The sequence below is a fragment of the Dasypus novemcinctus genome, chromosome X (genome assembly GCF_030445035.2).
Source record: "Dasypus novemcinctus isolate mDasNov1 chromosome X, mDasNov1.1.hap2, whole genome shotgun sequence".
In the NCBI taxonomy this organism is placed as follows: domain Eukaryota; kingdom Metazoa; phylum Chordata; class Mammalia; order Cingulata; family Dasypodidae; genus Dasypus; species Dasypus novemcinctus.
In genome coordinates, this window is record NC_080704.1 from 94,183,357 (window position 1) to 94,209,039 (window position 25,683).

At 41.1% G+C, this 25,683-nt stretch overlaps 1 protein-coding gene across 2 annotated transcripts in view; it reads right to left on the reverse strand.

The window, feature by feature from the left end:
* The window catches only part of HDX (highly divergent homeobox), a 352,007-nt gene that overhangs the window by 174,996 nt on the left and 151,328 nt on the right, over positions 1 to 25,683 (reverse strand). For both annotated transcript variants that reach the window (XM_012519830.3, XM_058292275.1), the window contains one exon: positions 22,579 to 22,725. In XM_012519830.3, coding sequence (XP_012375284.1) covers positions 22,579 to 22,725 — 147 coding nt within the window. The remainder of the gene's footprint in view (positions 1 to 22,578; positions 22,726 to 25,683) is intronic.

The following is a 25,683-nucleotide window of genomic DNA, read 5'->3' on the forward strand; positions in this document are numbered from 1 at the left end:
CCTACAGGCACAAGAATATTCCCAGAGGAAAAGATCATTTTACAAACTTAATCCAATATTTCCTTTTGGGATTCATCAATAATATCAAACTGCTACACTCCACCCGCTGAATTCCAAAATGACATTACAATATTTTTTTTTAAAAAGCTTAAATCAGTTACAATGCAAGTACTAAGTCATATCACAATCAATTTAAAGAACTACAGTTTGTCTTGGGGCCAAGTCCTGTCTGCTATGGACCTCTGAAACTAAGAAAACAATTCATCTACTTCCAAGACAAAAATAGACAAAGAACAAACATTTTCATTACAATGAAGAGAAACTAGGAGGGAAACATGAGTCAGGGGTCCTCTACAATTCAGTAAACCTCCTGGGCATCCTCCATTTGATTTCAGTCTGGCAGTCATTCTAAAGGTAATAGTTTCTTCTCCTTGGTGCCTGATGGGAACCCACCCTTTCCAGACTCTTGCCCTAAGGCCATTTTCTTGGTTCAACACTCATCAAGCATCTGACTGTTGACTAAGCTCCAGACCTCTCCCTCTAAGAGTGTTGGGGCGATTGCCACACCTAACCCAATCTTTGGTTAGAGTCTTTTTCTTTTTTTTTAGTAACAATAGATAGAATTTATTAAATGCATTTTTTAGAGGAGAAGGAAAAAATGTCAAGCTTAATGTGCAAATATTCTCTGGGCATTTTTTTCCTTCTTCTTTATTTTCTTTTAAATGTTACATTAAAAAAATATGAGATCCCCATATACCCCCCACCCCACCCACATCAACAATCTCTTCCATCACTGTGGCACATCCACTGCACACAGCGAACACATTCTGGAGAAGTGCAGCAGCACGTGGACAGTGGTCCATATTGCAGTCCACACTCTCCACCAGCCCACCCAGGGGGCCATGACAGGACACACAACACCCAGTATCCATCCGTTCACCACCACCTAGGACAACTCCAAATCCTGAATATGCCCCCACACCATATCTCTTCTTCCCTCTTTTGATCATCAGCAGCCACCATGACCACCCTCTCCATATCGTTACTACAATTTCTTCCCTTACTGATCACAATACTTCCCCAGCAGAACACCAGTAAGTCCACACTAATCTATACTCTATACATCCATCTTGTGGACCTGGGATGGCTATGTCCAGTCCCCCTCTACATCAAGAGGGTGTTTAGATTCCATATGGATGATGGATGCAATTCTCCTGCTGGCAGCTGTAGACACTCTTGGCTCCCTGGTGTGGTAGTTGACCCTCTTCACCTCCCTGTCAACTGGCCAGGGTAAGTCCAAGAACCCAGAGGGTAGGATCCACTAGTCTACTGAGGCCCAGGTCCTGGCCATCATATGGACAGTTCAGAGATTCAGGTCTCCTGAGTATGCACCAACCCAAATGTCAACCACAGGTCCGGTAAAAGTAACTGAAGAGGCATGTGTAGAAAGGTTATATCGCAGTCCAACTCCATCACACTCAGGAATATAAACTTCAAAGTAGGGCCAACTAACATGGCTCTGAACTCCAGAGCCATCTTCCATGACCATAGAACCTGTGGGTCTCTGCAGTCCTCAGGAGAACCAGCACCTAGGTTTCCATCTACCTTGGCTGTCTGTGGTAACCTGCTGAGGCGTGCATAAGCATCACCCTCTGATGACCTCCTGACTTTTTGGAGACTCACTGCCACATAAACTCACTTGTCCCTTCAATTTCTCCCTTTTATCCAAAGTCAAAAAGCAGTTTTTAACACCAAAGTCAAAAAGCAGTTTTTAACACCTGATATTATATGTAGGCTGAGATACTCTGTCAGTCTGAGTTGACCTCTTTGTTCAAGGTCTTTTTGTAGTTACATCATTAGCTGGTGCTTGGTAGTAATCCCTTGGTGCCAGGGAGACTCATCCCTGGTAGTCATGTCCCACGCAGGGGGGAAGGCAGTGCATCTACATGCTGAGTTTGGCTTAGAGAGTGGCCACATGTGAGCAACATGGAGGCTCTTAGGAGTTAAATCTTAGGCACCCCACAGCTGTAGACCTAGTTCATATTTAAGGTACACAGGTTAATAATCAGAGCCATCAGTGTCAAGGGCTCATTATTGGACTATCCATCTTTATTAGTCTTTGCCATTGCATTTGGGGGATTTTTGTTCCATTGGGGAATGTGATAGAGCTCCCCTGGTCAGGAATTCAGCAATCTCTCATCTGTCGTTTCCCACTGAAACCACTATGAAAATATTCAAACCTTTCTATGTACCTTCTATACATGCCCTGGAGAACTCACTCCCAAACATGTGACCACCACCACCAATGACACCCTACACAAGTACTCCTCCCCCACCATAGTTGAACCTCTCCGTAGTCTAAAACTTCTTCAAAAAGGAAGCTCAATATATTGCCAGGTTCCAGTAATAGAAAAATAGAATATAGTGATGGGTTTAAAGGTTAGATATAGAATATATAGAAATTTAGAAATTTAAACAAAGGAAAAATAAATTGGGGTATCAAAAATGAAAAAATGAAAAAGCTTTGCTTTGATATTTTGCCTTTCATCGCTGCTACAGGTGTTGCCCTGTATGTACAGTGGCAAGGCAAATTCTTCCCTTTCTTCCTCAGTATCTACCCTACTTCTTTTTTTCTGATTAGTTTCTCTTGACATGAGTTTTAGGTCACAGTAATTCACATATACAATATATGGTACTCGCACATAGCAAACACCAAACCCTTTGTCCCTTCCCCAACAGTGATCTTTTTACACATTCATATTATATTTGCTGCAGCTAATGTACAGATATTGAAATGATAGCTTTCAAACATGGTCCCATTTCGGTTTACATTATGGTTTATATTTTAGACTACCCAATTTTCTAAATTTTTAGTTATCTTATGTTTTACATTATGGCTTACATTTTAGCCTATAGGCTTTTATACATTTTTGGTGTAATTTAACATGACCTAAATCCATCATGGCATGATCTTGTGGAACACTTCCATTGCCCCACAGTTACCCTGATTCCATGTATTCAACATCTCTTTCCCCTCCCCTCAGGACCAACTATGACAATTAATCTTCATTACTTGAGAGACCATGCTGAGAGATACTTGCAAAAATGTTGAGGGCTTGATATACTTGACTATCCTAACCCATTAGGAGCCACCGATTCTCTCAAGAGATACAATTCCCACAGTTTGAGAACATCAGTCCTCCCCAGGATGTGGGCATACCTTCATTCTCATTGTATGGGTCTCCACCCAATGATATAATCCACAATGACAAAATAAGAACTCACACACTCCCCAGAAGCTTGTCCTGTGTCAGATGCCCCCCCTTAAGCATGCCAAGCAGCATCTTTCATATTACATTCTCTAAAGAGTTTTCTCTGCACCACAATTTCAATCACATACATGACAATCTCCCATGATGAAATGTTCCCCCCACTCTCTCCCCAATTTCTTGGGCAATCTGACACATCCTCCCATCGCTAGCATCCCTCAAGGCCATGCAGCCCCACCAAAAGTTACCTCTATGCCCGCATTTTATTACTTCCTTGTATAAATACTCATCTCCAGTTTATAAATTTCACCCAAGTAGCTGTCAGCTCGCAACCTTCCTTTAACCTCCCAACTACCTTTTAGTTAATCATCCAGTCTCTAGCTCTCTGAGACAGCTTGGTTTATTTATTTCATATCAGAGAGGTCATACAGTAATTGTCCTTCAAGGCCTGGGTTGCTTCCCTCAACATGTTAAGGTTCTCAAGATTCATTATGTTTTCACATGTGTTTGTATTGTCTTTGCTCTTATAGCTGAGTAGTATTCCATTGTATTTATATACCATATTTTATTTATCCACTCATCTGTTGATGGCCATTTGGGTTGATTCCAACTTTTGGCAACAGTGAATAGTCCTGCTATGAACATTGGTGTGCATATATCAGTTTGTGTCCTAGTTTTCCGATCTTCTGGGTATATACCCAGCAGTGGAATTGCTGGGTCATATGGAAAATCTATAGTTACATTTTTGAGAAACTGCCAAACTGTCTCCCAGAATGGCTGGATCATTCTGCATTCCCACCAGCAGTGGATGAGTGTTCCCATTCTTGCACATCCTATCCAACAATTTCAGTCTTCTGATTTTTTTATAGCTGCCAGTCTTATGGGAATAAGATGGCATTTCCCTAATAGCTAAGGATTTTGAGCATTTTTCATGTGTTTTTTAGCCATTTGTCTATCATCTTTCGAGAGGTGTCTGTTCAAATCTTTTTCCCATTTTTAAAATGGGCTGTTTGTCTTTTAATTTTCAAGATATAGGAGCTCTTTATATATCCGATATATGGTTACTAATATTTTCTCCCATTGTGTAGGCTCCTTTCATTTTCCTGACAAATTTCTTTCAGATGCAGAAGGATCAAATTTTGAGGAAGTCCCATTTATCTATTTCTTCTTTTGCTGCTCGTGTTTTGGTGTGAAGTTCATGAACCCATTTCCTATTACAAGGTCCTGTAGATGCTTCCCTACTTTGCTTTCCAAGGTCTTTATGGTCTTGGGTCTTATATTTAGGTCTTTGATCCATCTGGAATTGATTTTTGTATAAGGTGTAAGTTGGTAATCCTCTTTAATTCTTTTACATATGGATATCCAGTTCTCCAGGCACCATTTGTTGAAGAGGCCATTCTCTTCCAGTTGAGAGGGTTTGTTGGCCTTCTCAAATACCATATGGCTGTATATTTGAGGATCTATATCAGAACTTTCAATTTGGTTCCATTGTTCAGTATGTCTACCCTTGTGCAAATTCCATGCTGTTTTCACTATTGTAGCTTTGTAATATGTTTTGAAGTCAGGTAGTGTGATTCCTCCAATTTCATTTTTCTTTTTTAATATGTCTTTGGCTATTCAGCACCTCTTTCCTTTCCAAAGAAATTTCATCATTAGTTTCTCTCATTCATTAAAGAATGATGTATTGATTTTTATTGGGATTGCATTGAATCTGTAGATCAGTTTTGGTCGGATAGACATCTTAATAAGATTTAGTCTTCCTATTCATGGACTGGGAATATTCTTCCATTAATTTAGGTCTTCCTTGATTTCCTTGAACAGTGTTGTTTAGTTTTCTGTGTGTAAGTCTTTTACCTCTTTAGATAAATTTATTCCTAGGTATTTGATTTTTTAAATTTACTATTGGGAATGGTATTTGATTCCTGATTTCCTTTTCAGATTGCTCATTATTGGTGTACAGAAATGCTACTGATTTTTGTGCATTTATCTTGTAATCTGTGACTTTACTGAATTCACTTATATGTTCTAGAAGCTCTGTTGTAGACTTCTCAGGGTTTTCTATGCATACGATCATATCAACTGCAAATAGTGAAATTTTGACTTCTTCTTTTCCAATCTGGATGCCTTTTATGTCTGGTTCTTGTCTCAGTGCTCGAGCAAGTACTTCTAAGACTATGTTAAATAGGAGGGGTGATAGTGGGCATCCTTGTCCTCTTCTTTTTTTTTTTTTTTACAGTATGTGTTAAATTTTATTTATTTTTTATTTTTTTATTGATTTTGTAAAAATATTACATTAAAAAAATATGAGGTCCCATTCAACCCTACCACCCCCACCCCACCACTCCCCCCCTAGCAAACCTCACTCCCATCATCATGACACATCCATTGCACCTGGTAAGTACATCTCTGGGAATCTTTGCCCCCCATGGTCAATGGTCCACATCATGGCCCATACTCTCCCACATTCCATCCAGTGGGCCCTGGGAGGATTTACAATGTCCGGTGATTGCCCCTGAAGCACCATCCAGGGCAACTCTAAGTCCCAAACGCGCCTCCACCTCTCATCTCTTCCTGCCATTCCCCATACCCATCAGCCACCATGTCCACTTTTCCCACTCCAATGCCACCTTTTCTCTGTGGACCTTGGATTGATTGTGTCCGTTGCACATCTATGTCAAGAGGAGGCTCAGATTCCACATGGGTACTGGATGCAATCCTCTTGCTTTCAGTTGTAGGCTCTCTAGACTCCATGGTGTGGTGGTTGTCCTTCTTCAACTCCATCTTAGCTGAGTGAGGTGAGTCCAATAAATCAGTTTGTAGGAGCTGAAGTCTGTTGGGGCTCAGGGCCTGGCTATCATATTGTCAGTCCAGAGATTCAAATCCCCTAAATATATCTTAAACCCCAACACCAACTACAATTCCAGTAAAGTAGCATGAAACTCTTGTGCAAAGAGATCCCATCTGAGTCCAACTCCATCACACAGAAACACCAGCTCCAAAGAAGGGCCATCTGATATGGCAGTAAACCCCATCTGCCATGACTATAGAACCCGTGGGTCTCTTTAGCCCTCAAAGGAACGAATACCTGGGGTTGTATCTACTTTATCTGTCTCTTAGACTCCGCGCAGTTGTGCTTAAGGGCAGTCCTTCTGAAAGCCTCCAGACTTTTTTTTTAGTCTTCTTCTTGATCTTAGAGGGAAAGATTTTAGGATTTCACCATTCTAAATGATGTTAGCTGTGGGTTTTTCATATATACTCTTTATCATGTTAAGAAAGTTTCATTCTATTCCGATCTTTTGCAGTGTTTTTATCAAGAAAGGCTGCTGTAATTTGTCAAATGCTTTTTCTGCATCTATAGATATGAACATGTGAATTTTCCTTCAATCTGTTTATGTGGTGTATTACATTAATTTATTTTCTTATGTTGAACCACCCTTGCATACCAGGAAAGAACCACACTTGGTCATGGTGTATAATATGTTTAATGTGTTGTTGAACAATTAGCAAGTATTTTGTTAAGAATTTTCTCATCTAGGTTCATTGGGAGATTGGTCTGTAATTTTCCTTTCTTGTGGTGTCTTTTTTTTGGCTTTGGTACTAGAGTAATTTTGGCATAATAGAATGAGCTAGGCAATGTTCCCTCTGTTTCAATTTTTTTGAAAAGTTTAAGCAAGATTGGTGTTAGTTCTTTCTGGAATGTTTTGTAGAATTCATCTGTGAAGCCATCTGGCCCTGGGCTTTTTTTAGTTGGGAGGTTTTTAAAGACTGATTCTCTCTCTTTACTTTTATTGGTTTGTTGAAATCATCAACTTCTTCTTTTGTCAATGTAGGCTGCTTATATGTTGCTCTGAATTTGTCCATTTCCTCCCAATTGTCGTTTTTGTTGGAATATAGTTTTTCAAAGTACCTCTTATGATAGCCTTTATTTCTCTGGGATCACTGATGATATCTCATTTCGTATTTTGTGTATTTGCATCTTCTCTGTTTTTTTCTTTGTTAATCTAGCTAAGGGTTTGCCAATTTTATTGATCTTCTTAAAGAACCAGCTCTTAGTTTTTTGTATTTTTTCAAGTGCTTCCTTATTTTCTATTTCATTTAGTTCTGATCTGATCTTCGTTATTTCTTTCTTTCTTCATCCTTTGGGGATAGTTTGTTGTTTTTTAAATAATTCCTAAAAGTGTGCATTTAGTTCTTCAATTTTAGCTCCTTCTTACTTTTTGTTGTATGAATTTATGGCTATAAATTTTCCTCTCAGTAATGCTTTTAATGCATCCCATAATTTTGGATATGTTGTGTTATCATTTTCATTAGTTTCAAGGTAGTTATTAATTTCTTTTGAGATTTCCTCCTCGAGCCACTGTTTCTCCAACAGTGTTTTGTTTAACTTCCAAATTGTGGTGCTAAATCTGGGTCTCTGGCCTTTGCAGAATTCCAGCTTCATTCCACTGTGGTCAGAGAAATTATTTTGTATGATTTCTATCTTCCTGAATTCATTGAGACATTTTCTGTGGTCTAGCATGTGGTCTATCTTGGAGAATGATCTGTGTGCACTTAAGAAGAACGTATATCCTGCTGTATTTGGATGTAATGTTCTCTATATGTCTATTAGGTCCACCTCCTCTAACATATTGTTCAAAGTCTTTATTTCTTTATGGATTCTCTTTTGAGATGTTCTGTCCAAAGTTGATAGTGGTGTATTAAAATCCACCACTGTAATTGTAGAGACATATATTCCTTCACTTAGTTTTTCCAGTGTTTGCCTCATGTATTTGGAGGCACCCTTGTTTAGAGCATAAATGTTTATGATTGTTCTTTTTTCTTTAAAGATTATCCCTTTCACTAATATGTAGTGTCCATCTTTGTCTCTCACAATTGTTTTGCATTTTAAGTCTATTTTGTCTGATATTAATATAGCTATTCCTGCCCCTTTTTAGTTACTGTTTGCTTGTAAGATGGTTTTCCAGCCATTCACTTTCAACTTCCTTGAATCCCTGGGTCTAAGATGTGTTTCTTGTAGACAGCATATAGATGGGTCCTATTTCCTTATCCAACCTTCCAGTCTGAGTCTCTTGACAGGTGTGTTTAATCCATTGTCATTCAGTGTTATTATTTTCAAGGAATTACTTATATTAGCCATATTTTTCTTGGATTTTTTTTGTCATATTCTGTTTTATTTTCTTTTTTCCGTTTTTGTCTTTTCAGTTGCTTTTACACTCTCCTCCAACTCTGTTGCTCTTGTGTTTTCTTTCTTCCTGCAGATCTCCCTTTATTATTTCTTTGAGGGCTGATTTCTTGTTGGCATACTCCCTTAGTTTCTGTTTATCTGTGAATATTTTGATCTCTCCATAAATTTTGAATGCTAACTTTGCTGGATAGAGTATTGTTGGTTGGAAATATTTTTTTCTTTTAGTGCTTTGACTATGTCATACCACTGTCTTCTTGCTTCCATGGTTTCAGATGAGAAATCAGCACTTTGTATGTGATGGTTCTCTTTTCTCTTGCAGCTTTTAGTACTTTCTCTTTGTCTTGAGCATTGGATAATTTGAAAAGTATATGTCTTGGGGTAGACCTGTTGGGATTTATGCTTTTTGGGGTGCGTTGTGCTTCCTGGATATGTTCATCCATCTCTCTCAGTAGATTTGGGAAGTTTTCAGCCATTATTTCCTCCATCATCCCTTCTGTCCCATTTCCCTTCTCCTCTCCTTCTGGGATGCCTATAGTATGTATGTTTGTGCATTTTCCATTTTCATTCAGTTCCCTAAGTCCTTGCTGGATTTTTTCTATCTTTTTATCGTTCAGTTCTACTATCTGTTTGATTTCAGATATAATGTCTCCCATAATGCTAATTCTCTCCTCTGCCTCTTCTAATCTGCTGCTATTTGCTGAGAGTGTATTTTTGATTTCTTGAACTGTGGTCTTCATCCCCATCACATCTATCATATTTTTGTGTATGTCTGCAATTTCCTCTCCAAGTGTTTTTTTCATATTTTATTCTCTTCCTGTACTTCATTAGGTTGGTCTCTCATATATGTTCTGAGATCTTTAATTACTTGTCCAATGTTCTGCTCCCCTTCCTGGTTTTTAGTTTGTTCATTGGATTCAGCCATGTTTTCCTGATTATTGGTTTGGTTTGTAGTTTTTTGTTGCTGTCTAGTCATCATTTTATCTTGACGGTTTTCCTCAGTTACTTAGCTTCTTTGTCTAGTTTGGAGTTTAATTAGTTGATTTTGTGTGAGTGTTAAGTCTTTTCTTTGTCACTTTATTCTTCTTATTCTATTTCCTTTTTGTTGGCTAAGTTCACTTGACGGAAAATATTAGGGCCAGAGAAAGCAAAAGAAGTGAGAAAAGAAAATGAATAATAGTCATATTGATAGTAAATATTAAGAGAGGGTCCCTGCGAGATAAAGGAGAATGGATATTAGACTCGTGTAAGGTATGTAGAGTTATAACAGTAAGAAAAGTAGACTACATATAATGAGACAGTAACCTGAATATGGGATGGAATACAGTGTGAATTAAAAATCCCATGTGTTCAGGAGAGAGGAAAGAGAAAAGAGTTGGCAATAATATAAAGAGTGAATATAAGGCAGAAAACATAACAAACATATTATTAACAAAATTCAAAATATAGGGTGACAAACAAAGAGAGGTATAATGCAAGAGAAACAATCAATGATAGAGGATAGAGAGATGTAGAGGAAAGGGAATAGTGTTGGTGGCCAATATCAATACACAGAGAAAAGATTAAATGGATGATGAGGAAATACAGCAAATGTGAGGTTCTCCCTGCAGCACCTAATGTAAAAAGAATAAGAAACAAGAGAAAGAAAGAAAGAGGAAAAAAAATGGACAAAAGGGAGTGGGGAAATAAGTAGCAAAAAGAAGAAGAGAAAGAAAGAAACAAAGAAAAAAGGGCCTTGGGTGGATAAAGAGGAAGGAAAAACAAGGAAAAACCAACCACATACTAGAGAAAGTTTCAAGCAAGGAATCCTGTTTGTAGTTAAATAAAACACTTAGGATATAATGTTCCCCCCTTTTCTCCCTTCCTCACTTCCCTCTCTCCCAGGCAGCAGTAAAGCTGCCTGAGAGATCCTGTAGGAGATTCAAGTGGGTTCTTGTTGAATCAGCTCCACAGAGGAAACAAAGACTCTTAATTTCCAGAGAGAGAGCACCCACATCTCACCAGGAACCCCAGGTATGCTACTGGAGGCTTGGAAAGCACCTCCTACAATCCCACTCCTTTAGGTGTGCTATGAGAGGGTTAGTTGATTTTCTGACTCCACCTTCTCCCAGGCCAAGTTTCCTATCCCAGGGTATTTGGGTGAATTGGACTTTCTCAGCAGATTTGCCACTCCTCTCTTCCCAGACTCTCCCCATGCCAGCCAGTATGCTCCTCCAAGTGCAAAAAAAGAAAAGAAAGAAAAGAAAAAAAAAGGGGGGGGGGGAAACACCAGAAAATCAAACCCGCACTAGCCAGACCCTCCACTTCACCCCTCACTGAATCCCTCCCACCCATGTAGTCAGTCCAAACCCGGAGGGCTGAGGCAATCCCTGGCTTCTGGGAGCACTGGACTTGGGAAAGGGAAATCCAGTGCTCTGCAGTCCCAGGGCATGTAGGTCTGTGGAATACGGGTTATGGGGGCTCAGGGGACACTGACCTGGGGACCATGTATCCAGGGACCACAGGGCCCAGGGACACCACCGCACAAATGACAGTTCTCAGGAAACACCGTGGCTGCCAGCCCCAGGGGGAAAGTTCCCTCCAGCCCATAGCTTCCGACCTCTATACTTGTAAACTGCAGTAATTCTACCTTTAGCAAGCACCACCTCCACCACTCTCTCTCCAAATCAATGTCCACACACTCTCTGCCCTACAATCCCCCAAGACAGCCCACTCCAGCAAGACTCCAACCCCACTTGGCTGCTTCTTCTCAGGAGAGACCATAAGGTGCACTCACTCAGATGCCATCTTGCCCTGCCTCCCTGGTTAGAGTTTTAACTTCCCTAGTACAGTGATGTGAAGACAACATTCCCTCTAACCTTTGACATACAGACTCAACCCCTCAGAGCAATGAATTGACCACCTGGCCTTCCCTAAACTTTGGCATACTGGTTCAACCCTCCCAGAGCAATGAGTTGATGCCCTGACCTTCCCTAACCTTTGGGGGACAGGCCCACCCCTCTCAGACCTGTGGCGCATGAACCTTACCTCCCCTAATCCTTGGGGAATGTGCTCCACCCTCTCTGTACCCTGGGGCAGCCAAACTCTCCCAGAACATCAGACAGGAACATCCACCCTCTTCAACTGCTGGGGCAAGCTCACCCTCCCTGTACACTTGGGTAGGGTTCCTCTCTTGTCCCAAGGTGATGTCCTAAATTCCAGATTTCAACTTCCATGGTTTTCCTTTTCAAGCTGTTTCTCCTTTAGGCTCTCCTTTCCATGTGCTTTTTTTTCCCCAGGCTGACAGTGCTTTTGCTCATACTGCTCTCTCAAAACCTTGTTGGTTTAGCATGCAGGAAGCAAGGGTCCAAGCCATCAGACAGTAAGACTTTCCTCAAGTCTTTCATAGATAACTGCATCTTCAATCTTGATTTTCCAGTGCTACGTTTAATTAAGTCCTCCAATAGGGTACTTTCATCTGGGAGATTGATTTACAGAAGCTTGGAATTTCCATAATCATTTTCCTTTTTCTTTTTGCCTTATAGTTGAGATCTCAGCATATCTCTCTCATCTAGCATTTTGCTATAAGCTGCAAGCAGAAGCCAAGCCACATTCTCTGGGTTTAGTTTGGAAATTTTTTTCAGCTAAATGGCCAGGTTCACTATTTTCAAATTATGCCTTCCATAAAACACCAGGAGTTAATATTGCTAAATTCTCTGCAACTTTAAAACAGGGATACCCTTTCTTCCAGTTTCAAATAGTTTCATCATTTACTTCTAAGGTATCATAAAAAGTCTCTTTGGCATCCATATTGCTATCAACCATCTCTTTTAACATTGTAAGTTTTTCTTCCAAGCATCTCACAATGCCTCCAAAAAATACCCATTACCTATTTATAAAACCATTCCAGCTTTTTGGTAATTGCAAAAGCACTACCCCACTCTCAGTACCAAACTCTGTATTAGTCAAAGGGGTTCTGATGCAAAATACCAGAAATTGGTTGGTTTTTATAAAGGATATTTATTTGGGATAGTAATTTACAAAAAGCAGGCCATAAAGTGCAATTAACTTTCCTCACCCAAGTTTATATTCATGTGTTGGAGAAATATGGCTGCCAATGTCTTTGAGGGTTTATGGGAGTGCGAACCAACGTTACTAACCCGACCCGGCAACAGGCGTGCGCACAGCCTGGAGCCGCAGTTCAGGGTGGCTGGAATGGGCGATCACGCCCTCAGCCTACCTGGGCCAGAGATATCAATAACGGTCGCCTCCCACTATCTCCCGCCTAGCCTAACAGCTGGTCGGCTCTCACTTCCCCTCTCCCCTCCCCCATTCCAAACCTCTCAGCTAGCCCTCTGCCTAGCAACCGCTTACGATCACCTATCAGAAGGCAGTACCCGCCTGCACCTATCAAATCACTCCATGTAGTCCCTAACCCTATAAAAACCGTATCCCCTCCCACAATAAACCAGACTTGTGCCATCAGCCTGTCTCCACGATTCCTTCCTAAGTCTCGTGCGCCCTCCACACCTCGTAGCCACCAAGAGAAGTCGCAGAGGCCTCCAGCGGCTCCTCTCCACCCGCCGGCAACTGGCGCACAACGTGGGGCTGAGCAACCCCACCACAGAGACGCTCCGAAGGTAAGGGTCCCCAGCCCTTTCCCCCGCCCCAGCGTGGGGCCAAGCACCACCAACCGCCTGGAAGCAGGTAAGGACTTCGGCCACCTCGCTCCGTAACTTGGTGGCCCATCACTCTCCCTACCCCCACTGGCCCTCACCCTCTTCTAGTAGACTGGACACCCATGAGCCCCAGCCAGCTTTTCCCCTGTCTCCTTCTCTTACCCCTGTGCGCGTTGTTCCTGGCTCTCCTCTTCTGCAGCTCCCGCCCTCTATTCACTCTCTTCCTTTTCCTCGCGTTCCTGTTCGCTCTCCCCCTCCTTTTTCTACTCTTCTAGTAAGATATGGGTGGCCGTCTCTCCTCCCGCCAGGCCCCGCAGGTGCAGGCCATCGCTGGCCTTCTTGAAACCCGCAAGCGCCGCGTCTCCGTGAGGCAGCTGCAGGCCTACTGGGACCTCCTACTCCCCTTTAACCCGTGGCTGACTACCTGCCACCTCTGGGACCCCGAAACTTACCGCATCCTCATCGACCGCGTCTCCAATGCTATGGAGCACGAGCGCAAGCGGTTCCTCCCCGGCCTCGTCCCCACCCTCGTCGCCATCTGGGCCTGCCTCCAGGGCGCCGCGCCTCCCGCGGCGTCCCACGCTTGCGAGGTCTCTTGTCCTGATGGCAGCAATGAGGGGGATGATACCCCGGACTCCACTTCGCTCCTTTCTCAGCTCAATAATGCCCTCGATTCCCCCCCCAGCCCACCACTGCCTCGCAAGGTCTTAAACAGTGATTCTTCTCCACCCCCACAACGCCCCTCGCAAGATGGCGCACTCCCCCCTTCTTCTTCCCTTCCTCTGCAACATGGTGCGCTTCCGCCTTCTTCCCCAGCTGAGAAGGGGAAGTGGGGCTACCCCTCCCTTCCTGCCTCTGCTGCCCCACCTCCTATCTACCCCTCCTTTCCTGCCTCCACTGCCCCACCTCCTATTCCGCCTCCTGCTCTGCCATCTTGGTCCGGCACGGCTGCTCCTGCTCCCCCCACCGCGCCACCATCTTGGCAGGGCGCCCCCCCCACCGCTCCCACCACTGTCGCCCCTAACCCGTGGAACCCCCCCCTGCCTACTGCTGCCCACTGGGGCCTCCCCTTTTCGGACGCCCACCCCTCCCTGGAGCTCCCCATGCCTGCCGCCTGCTTTCCCTTGAATGTTGTCCCCACCCCCCCGAGACCGCTCCTCTGGTACCCCCACAAGCATAGCGAAATAAAGCGCCTCCGAGCGGCCGTCAAGGAGGATGGTCTAGGGAGTCCTTATGCTCAGCAGCTGCTCGAAGAGATCTCCATGCAGCTATGCATTCCCTTTGACTGGATTGCCCTCGCACGGGCCATCCTGTCCCCGGGCCAGTTCATTGACTGGCGGGCCCACTTCCACGCCCAGGCCGAGCTTCAGGTCACGGAAAACCGCCGCGCTGGGGTCCACCACCCGGCAGAGGCCTTCACAGGTACGGGGCAATTCACCCTCCCCACAGCGTACACTAACGCCCCGGCTGGCTTCTGGCTCCAGCTCCGGGAGGTGGCTTTGCGCGCTTTCCGCAACTGCTCCGCCATCAAGGCAGAGAAGTTTACCCGCCTAACCCAAAAAAAGGACGAGGACTTTGCTGCCTTCGTCTCGCGGGTTTTCGAGACTTGCGAGCGCAAGGTCACGGATGATCAAGCCCGCCAGGCCCTGGCCCACAAGCTCATCCTAGAGGGAGCCTCTGCTGCCTGTAAACAGGCCCTACTCCCTGTAAAGGAGAAGGGCATTCACTACTGGATTAAAGATATTAACCAGGCGGTCACTGATATGACCACCTCATTTGCGCAGGCCCTTGCACTCAACTCTGGCTGCTTTCGGTGCGGTGAGTCCGGGTACTTCGCCCGGGAGTGCGCTCAAGTGGCCCCCCTGCGCCTCCCCGAAAACTCGGAGGGCCGGCCACGCCCTGCCCCCGGTGTGGGTGGGGCTATCATTGGGCACGGGATTGCAAAGCTCGCTCCACCGCTGCTGGCCAGCCTTTAAACTCCAGGGGGGGCAGGCCTCAGCCCCCAACCCAAGAGGCCCTTCCCTGCCTGCCAAAACCCTGATGTGGGCCCTCCCCATACACAGGGAGCGGCCTTCCCTCCACCTACGGGTGGATGGCCGATGGTTCCAGGGCACTGTCGACTCCGGCGCCGAGGTCTCCTGCTTCCCCACTTCTTATGCCTCCCAGTGGGAAGTCCTATCGTGCCTCCCCAGACACCACTGCTGCCTCTTGCAACTGGAACCAAACAAAGGTGGGACTCACCTTCCAGTCAGTCTCACAAACTGGACTCTGCATAGTAAAAATTGGAGGCAACTTTCCCCCCTCCATGCAATCCCTTTGCAACCTAAGCTGAAGCCCTAATGCAACCACCAAGTTCCTAATTCCCCCTAATAATGCAAAATGGCTATGTTCCTCCTCCGGCCTCACTCCATATCTCAATGTCCAAACCCTTAACTCCACCAACGAAACCTGTCTGCTTGTTCTCATTGTCCCCCGCATTCTCTTTCATAACAGTAACCAATTCCTTGATTTCTGGCAGCGCTACAGCCCCCCGCAGTACGAACGAAAATGAGAGGTCTTCACTGCCGTAACAATTGCTACTCTTCTAGGTCTTGCTCATGCTGCAACTGGGGCCACAGCTCTCGGCCTCCAAGATAGTTCTTCTTCTACCCTTAGTCAGGCTGTCGATGAAGACATAGCCCGCCTTGAAACTTCCATAGCCCACCTTGAAAAATCTCTCAACTCTCTATCCGAGGTCGTTCTCCAAAACTGCAGAGCCCTAGACCTCCTCTTCCTTAAATAGGGGTGGCTCTGCACAGCTTTGGGGGAAGAATGTTGCTTCTATGCCAACCACTCTGGCCTCATCCGCCACAATCTCGCGCAGGTTAGAGAAGGCCTCCGCAAAAGGAAGCTAGAACGAGATGCCGGATGGTCCTTCTCTTGGGGGCTGCCCAGTGGAATCCTTTCTTACTTTCTCCCCTTCCTGGGTCCGCTCCTCACCCTTATCCTCCTGTTAGCCCTAGGACCATGGATCATCAAACGGATTGTCTGGCTCGTCAAGGTCCAGATTAACTCTGTCACCAGTCTAGCCCCGCAGGTCCGGTACCAATGACTCCCCACAACCGACACCGCCGAGCCGAGACCCTGTCAGCACAGCTGACAACCTCGCCAGCCACAGAAGCCCAAAAAGCCCCCCACCTGCCACATTCCCCTCAAAGCCCCCCACCGAGAGCTCTGACCGGCTATTAAAAACAGAGGGGGAGATATGGGAGTGCGAACCAACATTACTAAGCCGACCTGGCAACAGGCGTGCGCACAGCCTGGAGCCGCAGTTCAGGGTGGCTGGAATGGGCGATCATGCCCTCAGCCTGGTACGGGCGAAGCGCCCTCAGCCTACCCGGGCCAGAGATATCAATAACGGTCGCCTCCCGCTATCTCCCGCCTAGCCTAACAGCTGGTCGGCTCTCACTTCCCCTCTCCCCTCCCCCATTCCAAACCTCTCAGCTAGCCCTCTGCCTAGCAACCACTTACGATCACCTATCAGAAGGCAGTACCCACCTGCACCTATCAAATCACTCCACGTAGTCCCTAATCCTATAAAAACCATATCCCCTCCCACAATAAACCAGACTTGTGCCATCAGCCTGTCTCCGCGATTCCTTCCTAAGTCTCGCGTGCCCTCCACACCTCAGAGCCACCGAGAGAAGTCGCAGAGGCCTCCAGTGGCTCCTCTCCACCTGCCGGCAAGGGTTCAGCCTCCTTGGTTCCTCTGGGCTTAGGTTCTCTATTTTCTCTACAAGGTCAACTGAAGACTATCATGTGCATGGCTCTGTTTCTCTCCCTGTGTCTTCAGCTAAAGGCCAGCATCCAACTCCCACATCAAAACTCCAACATTAAGAACCCTTAACTCTGTTCGTTGCTATGCCTTTCATCTGTGAGGCCCCACTCACAAAAGACTGGGGACTCAACACCCTACTGGCATAAGAGGTTTACATAATTTCTTAATCAAGTAGACTTTTTTTTTTTTAATTTTTTTATTTTTTATTGACTTTGTAATAATATTACATTAAAAATATATATGTGAGGTCCCATTAAACCCCACCCCCCCACCCCCCCCTCTCCCCCCCCCCCAACAACACTCGTTCCCATCATCATGACATTTTGAATCACATATAATCTAATATGCCCAGAGGAAAAGATCAGTTTACAAACATAATCCAATATTTCTTTTTGGAATTCATCAATAAGATGTAATTTCTACAGAGTTTTATGGTTGTTGTTTTTATATTTAAGTCCTTGATCCATTTTTAGTTATTTTTTATATGGTATAAGATAGGGGTCCTCTTTCTTTCTTTTGGATGTGGCTATCCTATTTTCCCATCACCATTTACTGAATAGACGCTTCTGGCACAGCTGGGTGAGCTTAACAGCCTTGTAAAAAATTGCTCTACTGTAGATGTGAGGGTCAATTTCTAAGTTCTCATTTTGGTCCCATTGGGCAATGTGTCTGCCCTTATGCCAGTACCATGAGGTTTTACCACTGTAGCAAAGTAATATGCTTTAAAATCAGGAAGTGAGAGTCCACAACTTCATTCATTTTTAAGACCCATTTTGCTGTTCAAGGTCTCTTATCCTCTGAATAAATCTGATTATTGGCTTTCTGATTTCTACAAAGAAAAAGGCTGTTGGGATTTTATCGGGATTGACTTGAATCTGTTAATCATTTTGGATAGAAATGACATCTTAATGATATTTAGTCTTCTGATCCATGAACATGGAATGTCCTTCCATTTATTTAAGTCTTTTTCAGTTTCTTTTAGGAATGTTTTGTAGTTTTCTGAATACAGGTCTTTTATGTCCTTGTTTAAGTTAACCTTAAATATTTGATTGTTTTAATCACTAATACAAATAGATTTTTTTCCTCATTTCCTTCTCAGAATCCACATGAATATTGTATAGAAATGCTATTGGTTGTCATGCATTAATCTTGTATCCCACCACATTAGTGAACTCATTTATTAATTCTGGTAGTTTTGTTGTGGATGTTTCAGGATTTTCTAGATATGGGACCATGATATCAGCAAATAGTGAAAGCTTTACTTTTTCCTTTCTGATTTGAATGCCTTTTATATCCTTGTCTATCCTAGTTGCTCTAGCTGTAACTTCCAGCACAATATTAAGTAATACTGGTGACAGTGGGCAACCTTGTCTTGTTCCTGATCACCTCTGAAGGCTTTCAGTACTTCTCCGTTGAGTACAATATTAGTTGTAGGTTTTTCATTTATGCACTTTACCATATTGAGAAAGCTTCCTTCTTTTTCTATTTTTTGAGGGTTTTTCATCAAGAAAGGATGCTGTATATTGTCAAATGCCTTTTATGCCTTTTATGCATCAATCAAGAGGATTCTGTGATTTTTCTTCTTTCATTTGTCAATGTGGTTATTACGTTAATAGATTTTCTTGTGTTGAACCACCCTTGCATACCAGGGATAAAATTCAATTGATTGTGTTGTATAATTCTTTCAGTGTGATTTTGGATTCTGTTTGCAAGTATTTTGTTGAGGATTTTTGCATCTTTATCCATTAGAGATTTTGGTGTGTAATTTTTTTTTTGTAGTACGTTATCTTGTTTTGGTATTAGAGTAAGGTTTGCGTCATAGAATGAGTTTGGTAACATTATTTCCTGCCCATTTTTTTTGGAAGAACTTGAGCAAGATTGATATTCATCCTTGAATGATTTGGAGAATTCACCTGTGAAGGTTATCTGGTCAAGGACTTTTCATCTACAGGAGGTTTTTTATGACAGTTTCAATTTCTTTACTTGTGATTGGTTTGCTGAGGTCTTCTATTTCTTCTAAAGTCAATATAGGTGGTTCCTGTCTTTCCAGGAATTTGTCCATCCCATCTACATTTTCTAGTTCTTAGTATCCTCTTATGATCCCTCTGTTATTTCTATGGGGTCATTGGTAATGTCCTCCCTCTCTTTTCTTATTTTATTTATTTTTGTCTTCTCTCTTTTTTTTTTCTCAGTCTAGCTAAGGGTTTGTTGATTTTGTTTATTTTCTCAAAGAACCAATTTTTGGTTTTATTGATTCTCTTTTTTTTTGTTCTTATTTCATTGATTTCTGCTCTGATCTTTACTATTTTTTTTCCTTCTTGGACTGGGATTAGTTTGCTGTTCTTTTCCTAGTTCTTTCAGGTGTGCATTTAGATCTTCAATTTTAGCTCTTTCTTCTTTTAATGTAAGCATTGAGGGTTATAGATTTCCCTCTCAGCACTGCCTTTGTGGTGTCCCATAGGTTTAGACATGTTGTGGTCTTGTATTCATTCATCTCAAGATATTTGCTGAATTTTCCTGAAATTTCTTCTTTGACTCACTGATTAAGAGTGTGATGTTTAATCTCCATATATTTATGAGTTTTCCCTTTGTCTATTATTGATTTCCAGTGTCATTCTGCTATGATCAAAGAAAGTGTTTTATATAATTTCAAGCTTTTTAAATCTATTGAGATTGTCTTGTGACCCAACATATGGTTGATCTTGGAGAAGGATCCATGAACACTTGAAAATAATTTATATCCTGCTGTTTTGGGGAATAACACTCTATACATAGTCTTTTCGATCTAGATCTTTTATCATATTTTTCAAGTTCTCTGTTTTTTAATCTATCCTCTGTCCAGATGTTCTTTCCAATACTGAGAGTGGTGTATTGAATTTTCCAACTCTTACTGTAGAGACATCAATTTCTTCCTTCAGTTTTGAAATTTTATCTCATGTATCTTGGGGCACTCAATTTAGGTGCATAAATATTTAGTATAGTTATTTCTTCTTGGTGATTTGCCTGTTTTATTTTTCTGTAAGGATCTTATTCATACCTTACAACTTTTTTTTTTGCATTTGAAATCTATTTAGTATGATATTAACAGCACTACTCCAACTCTTTTTTGGTTATTGTTTGCATGGAACACATTTTCCAAACTTTCACTTTTAACCGGGTTGTGTCCTTACATCTGAGTTAAGTCTCTTCTTGGCAACATATAGATGGGTCATGTATCTTTTAATCAGAGAGTTGAAGCCATTGGCATTCAGTGTTATATCTGTAAAGACTTTACTTACTTCATCCATTTTGACCATTGGCTTTCAGTCTTTATATCATACTACAATCTATTTTTTTTTACCCTTTCTAATATTCTTAATTTTTACACTGTTCTCCAAATCTCTCACCCTTGTTCTTACCTTTCAGGTGGCAGCACATGCTTTAGTATCTCTTGTAATTTTGGTCTTTGGTAACATATTCTATCAATTTTTGTTTGTCTTGTGAAGGCAGTTTTGTTTGTGAAGACTTTGAACTGCCCTACATTTTTTAAGGACAGCTTTGCTACATACAGAATTCTTGTTTGGCAGTTTTTGTCTTTCAATACCTTAAATACAACATACCACTTTCTTCTCTCCTCCATGGTTTCTTATGAGAGGTCAGCACTTAATCTTACCAAGGTATCATTGTATGTGATGCTTTGCTTTTCTCATGCTGCTTTTACAATTTTCCCTTAATATCTGATATTTGTCATTCTGAATAGTAAGTGTCTCAGGGGATATCTATTCAAGTTTATTCTGTTTGGAGTGTGTCGTCCTTCTTGGATATTGATATTTATGTCTTTTATAAGGGTAGATAAGTTTTCAGTCATTATTTCCTCAAATATATTTTCTGCCCCTTTTCCATTTTATTCTCCTTCTGTTATGCCAATAATGCACATATTTTTGCATTCTGTGTTGTCACTCAATTCCCTGAGACCCTGTTCATTTTTTTTCCATTCTCTTCTCTTTCTGGCCTCCTATCTTTTCCAGTTCCAATGCTCTGTTTTCAAAATCACTAGTTCTGTCTTCAAGCAATTCAAATCTGCTCTTATGAGCCTCTAATGTATGTTTAATCTCATCCATCATGCCTTTCGTTCCCATAAGGTCTGTTATTTTTCTTTACAGACTTTCAAGTTGTTCTTTATGCTCACCCAGTGTCTTAATATCCTTTATTGATTTAGTCATATTTTCTTTAAATTCTTTAAATTGATTTAGGACAGCAGTGTGATTATCATTGATTAATTGTCTTAAATCCTGTATCTCTTCAAGATATTTGGTTTGTTGCTTTGGTTGGGCCATCTCTTCCTGTTTCCTAATATGGCTTGGAAGTTTTTGCTGATGTCTAGGCATCTGACATGTTGGTGAATTTACTATAATGGACCATTTATCTCTCTCGCTTATTGTTATTATTTTATCACAGCTATTTTATATTTGGTTCAACTCATCTTAAGTCTTTAAAACTGCCCATCTTAAGTTTTCAAAAAGTGTGTCAGGGACCCACTAATGGGGTGCACGCTTTCTTCCAGGGGTGGGCTAAAGAGTGCTCTAAAAGCAGTTTCTGTCCATGTAATTTCCTGACTGGCCAGCGGGTGGCACTTGTTGGCACGTATTTCAACAGAGGCTTATCTCAGTTGGAATGCTTTGTTTATACCTGATCAGAGCCAAAATTCAAAGTGGACTCTGCCAACCAAATTCACTCAGGAGACGCCTCCCCAACGTTCCTTCCCTTTATCATTATTACAGCCGGCAGTAAGGAAGATATCCATTACTGTCAGCTTCAATGCACTAGAGGTGTTAACACCACTGAATATCTCTGGGTTGGTGGAGGTTCAGTAACTCACAGTTTGTTGTTTGACTTTGTCTCTCTGTCTCTCACCCTTCGGGGAATTTTGAAGCACTGTCCTGATCAGCTGACACCCAAATCAGGTCCCTCTGGAAGCTTTAGGCTCTTTCTCTGTTGTTTTTGTGAGAGCACAGAGTCTTATCTGCTAAACTGATGAAATATTCCCACAATTCCCTTCTTGTTTTAATCTTTTGACTACTGTACTTAGTGCTGCTATGAACATCCTTGTCCAGATATTTGTGTGAAAATATATTTTCAATTATCTTGTGTATACACATAAGAGTGAATTTGTGGTTCATATGGTGTTAAACTTTTAAGAAACTACCAGACTGATTTTCAAAGTGGCTAAAATATTTTATATTCCTACCATCATTGTATACGCATTCCAATTTCTCTACAACCTAACCAACATTTGCTATTATCACTTTTATTCATCATCTTATGACTCTGAAGTGGTATCTCGTTTTAGTTTTGATTTGCACTTTCCTAATGAATAATTATATTGAATTTGTTACTTTTATTTATTTATTTTTTGGAAAAAAGACTACTCGGATCTTTTCCCTATTTTTAACTGGAATATAAGCCATTTTGTTATTGCATTGTAGCAGTTCATTACAAAATCTGGATATAAGTCACTTATTGAGTGTATAATTTGCAAGTATTTTCTGTAATTATGTGGGCTGTATTTTTTACTTTATCGATGGTATCATTTGCAGTGTCTTATGTAGTTTTTTAAAAAGCATTAATTTATATTACTCAGCCATGGTATGAAAATCGTGGAAAATATCTTACCCGAACTATTTCACAGTCAACAGTTAATTCAGTTGCAACTGCTTCAATTTTCTCTCTACAAACAGATCCCAGGCTAGTCATGCCGTTGTCCCAGTACTTCTTAAGGGTGGTTAAGTCTTTGTCACTGAATTGAGTTCGGTCTTGTAGCTATAAAACACAGTTTTAAAAAATTAAAATAATCATAAAAAAATAAAATAAAAAATAAAAAATAAAAAAATTAAAATAATCAAAGGAAATAATATTACAGAGTAGATAATAAGGTTGAAATCTATTAGTTTACTTTCAACACATGATAGCAGCTAAATTCATTTCATAATTCTTACTTTATGCTCCTACTTTGAAAATGAACATTTTCATTGTATTTCTTTGCTTATCATAATGTGGTGTGTTAGAATCAAATGAGTAGAATTATTTTTAACTGATGGCAATGAAACAATGTTGGCTTTAAAAGGTTATAATTTCACAAATAATGCATGTTGATTTTAGAAAATATATATAAAGAAAAAATATTAAATTTAAGTCATACACAAGCTTGGCAATAAATACTTATTAACATTTTAATGGTTGTTCTTTCAAGCTTTTTTCTAAGCATAGGCATATTCACTTCCACATGTTACATACATTAAAAAATACAAAGATATGAAGACAATATCACCCAAAACCAAACTCAGATAAAGATATTATGAAAAAAGAAAATTACAGAATCATTCCCTTAATACATAAGATGCAAAAATCCTCAACAAAATACTTGCTAAACAAATCCAACAAACATTAAAAGAATTATTCATCATGATCAAGTGGATTTTATACCAGCTATGCAAGGTTTGTTCAACATAAGAAAATCAGTTGGCATAATATACCAAATTGATAAATCAAATAAGAAAAATAATATGACCCTATTGATTGATGCAGAAAAGGCATTTGACAAAGTACAGCATACTTTCTTGATAAAAATATTATCTAAGATAGGAACTAAAAGAAACATTCTCAACATGATAAAGGTCATATATGAAAAACCCACAGCTAACATTGGGATCAATGGTAAAACACTGAAAGTTTTCCCAGTGATATCATGAACAAGACAATGCCCACTGTCACCACTGTTCAATATAATGGTAGAGATTCTACCTGGAGCAATCAGGCAAGAAAAAGAAATAAATGCATCCAAATCAGAAAGGAAGATTTAAAATTTTCTCTATTCATATGACCTTATACCTAGAAAGTCTAAAAAATCTACAAGAAAGCTGCTAAAGTTAATAAACGATTTCAGTACAGTGTCAGGATACAAAAACTATATGCAAAAATTAGCGGTGTTTCTCTGTAGTTCTAATGCACAATCTGAGGAGGAAATAAGGAAAAAATTCACTAACAATAACAAATAAACAAATCAAACATTTAGGAATAAACAATGGATGTAAAGTACTTGAATGCAGAAAACTACAATGTATTTTAAAAGAAATTTTTAAAAAACCTAAATAATTGGAAAATATTCCATGCTCATGGATTGGAGGACTAAATATCATTAAGGTGTTAATTCTATGCAAATTGATATACAGATTCAATGTAATCCCAATAAAAATCCCACCAGCATTTTAAAAATGGAAAACATAATTATCAAATTTATTTGGAAGGGTAAGAAACCCCAAATAGCCAGAAACATCTTAAAAAAGAAAAGCGAAGTTGGAGGACTGTCCCTTCTGGACTTTAAATCACATTACCAAGTTACAGTCATAAAAACAGCATGATATTGGCATACAGACCCATAGACCAATACAGGTTCAAAGAAAGACCCTCCTGTCTATGGTAAAGTGATTTTTGATGAGCCTGTCAAATCCACCCAGCTTAGGCAGAACAGTTTATTTGGTTAATGGTGCTGGGAGAACTGGATAGCCACAGCCAAAAGAAAGGAAGAGAACTCCTACCTCACACCACATATATAGAAAAATTTACTAAAAATGGTTAAAAGACCTACCTATAAAGGCAAGAACCATAAAACTCTTAGATGAAAATGTAGGAAAACGTCTTCAAGATCTGGTGTTCTGTGGCACATTTTTAAACTTTACACCAAAAGCAAGAGCAATGAAAGAAAACATGGATAAATGGGACCTCCTCAAAATTAAAGACTTGTGATTCAAAGGAATTTATCAATAAAGTGAAAAGACAAGCCCACTCAATGGGAGAAAATATTTGGAAGCCATGTGTCCAATAAGGGTTTGATTTCCATTCTATATTTAGAAATCATACAAATCAACAATAAAAGAGCAAGGGATGGTGATGTCCACTCCATCCCAGGGTCCACAAGATGGAGGAATATAATATGGATTGAAGTGAATTTGCTGGTATTTTACTATAGAACTTTTGTGATTCTAGCAATGGAACAAATGGTATCATTATTGTGAGATGATGGCCACAGGAATTGCTGAGGGCTGGTAGAGGGAGGAAGAGGTGTGATATGGGGCATTTTTGGAACTTGGAGTTGTCCTGAATGATATTGCAGGCATTGTTTATCCTGCCATAACCCACTGAATGGACTGGGGGAGTGTGTGAACTACAATGTAAACTATGTTCTATGTGGAAGTGGCAGTGCTACAGGGTGTATTCAACAAATGCAATGAATGCGCCTCACTGATGAAAGGGGACGTTGATGTGGGAGGAGTTGGGGGTGGGTAGTGGGACATGGGGTATATGGAACCTCTTGTGTTTTTAACATAACATTTTGTGTGATCTATTTATCTTTAAAAAAGACAATAAAATAATAATGGTGAGGGCACTGAATAAAAAGGTTCATATGTACAATCAAAAATATCAAGGGCCTGGTGTAATGGTCTGTCTTCCTTCCCTAGACCAGTCCTTGCACTCAGGGAATTCTTGCTGTCTTATTAGAAAATGTAGCAAAGTTCCCCATGATGGGAAGTTAATATTCTTTTGGTTACAGTATGGATCTTTACCCACTGAGGCAATGCCCCATGAACAGTTGAACATATTTATATGCTTTAGAGTCATGTCTCAGGTGAATCCACTCCAATGCATTCCCTCTTAACTGACACGCAACACCAGTGGTCCTCTGCTGCCACTGTTGTGACCCTTCTGTGCTGCCACTGTTGT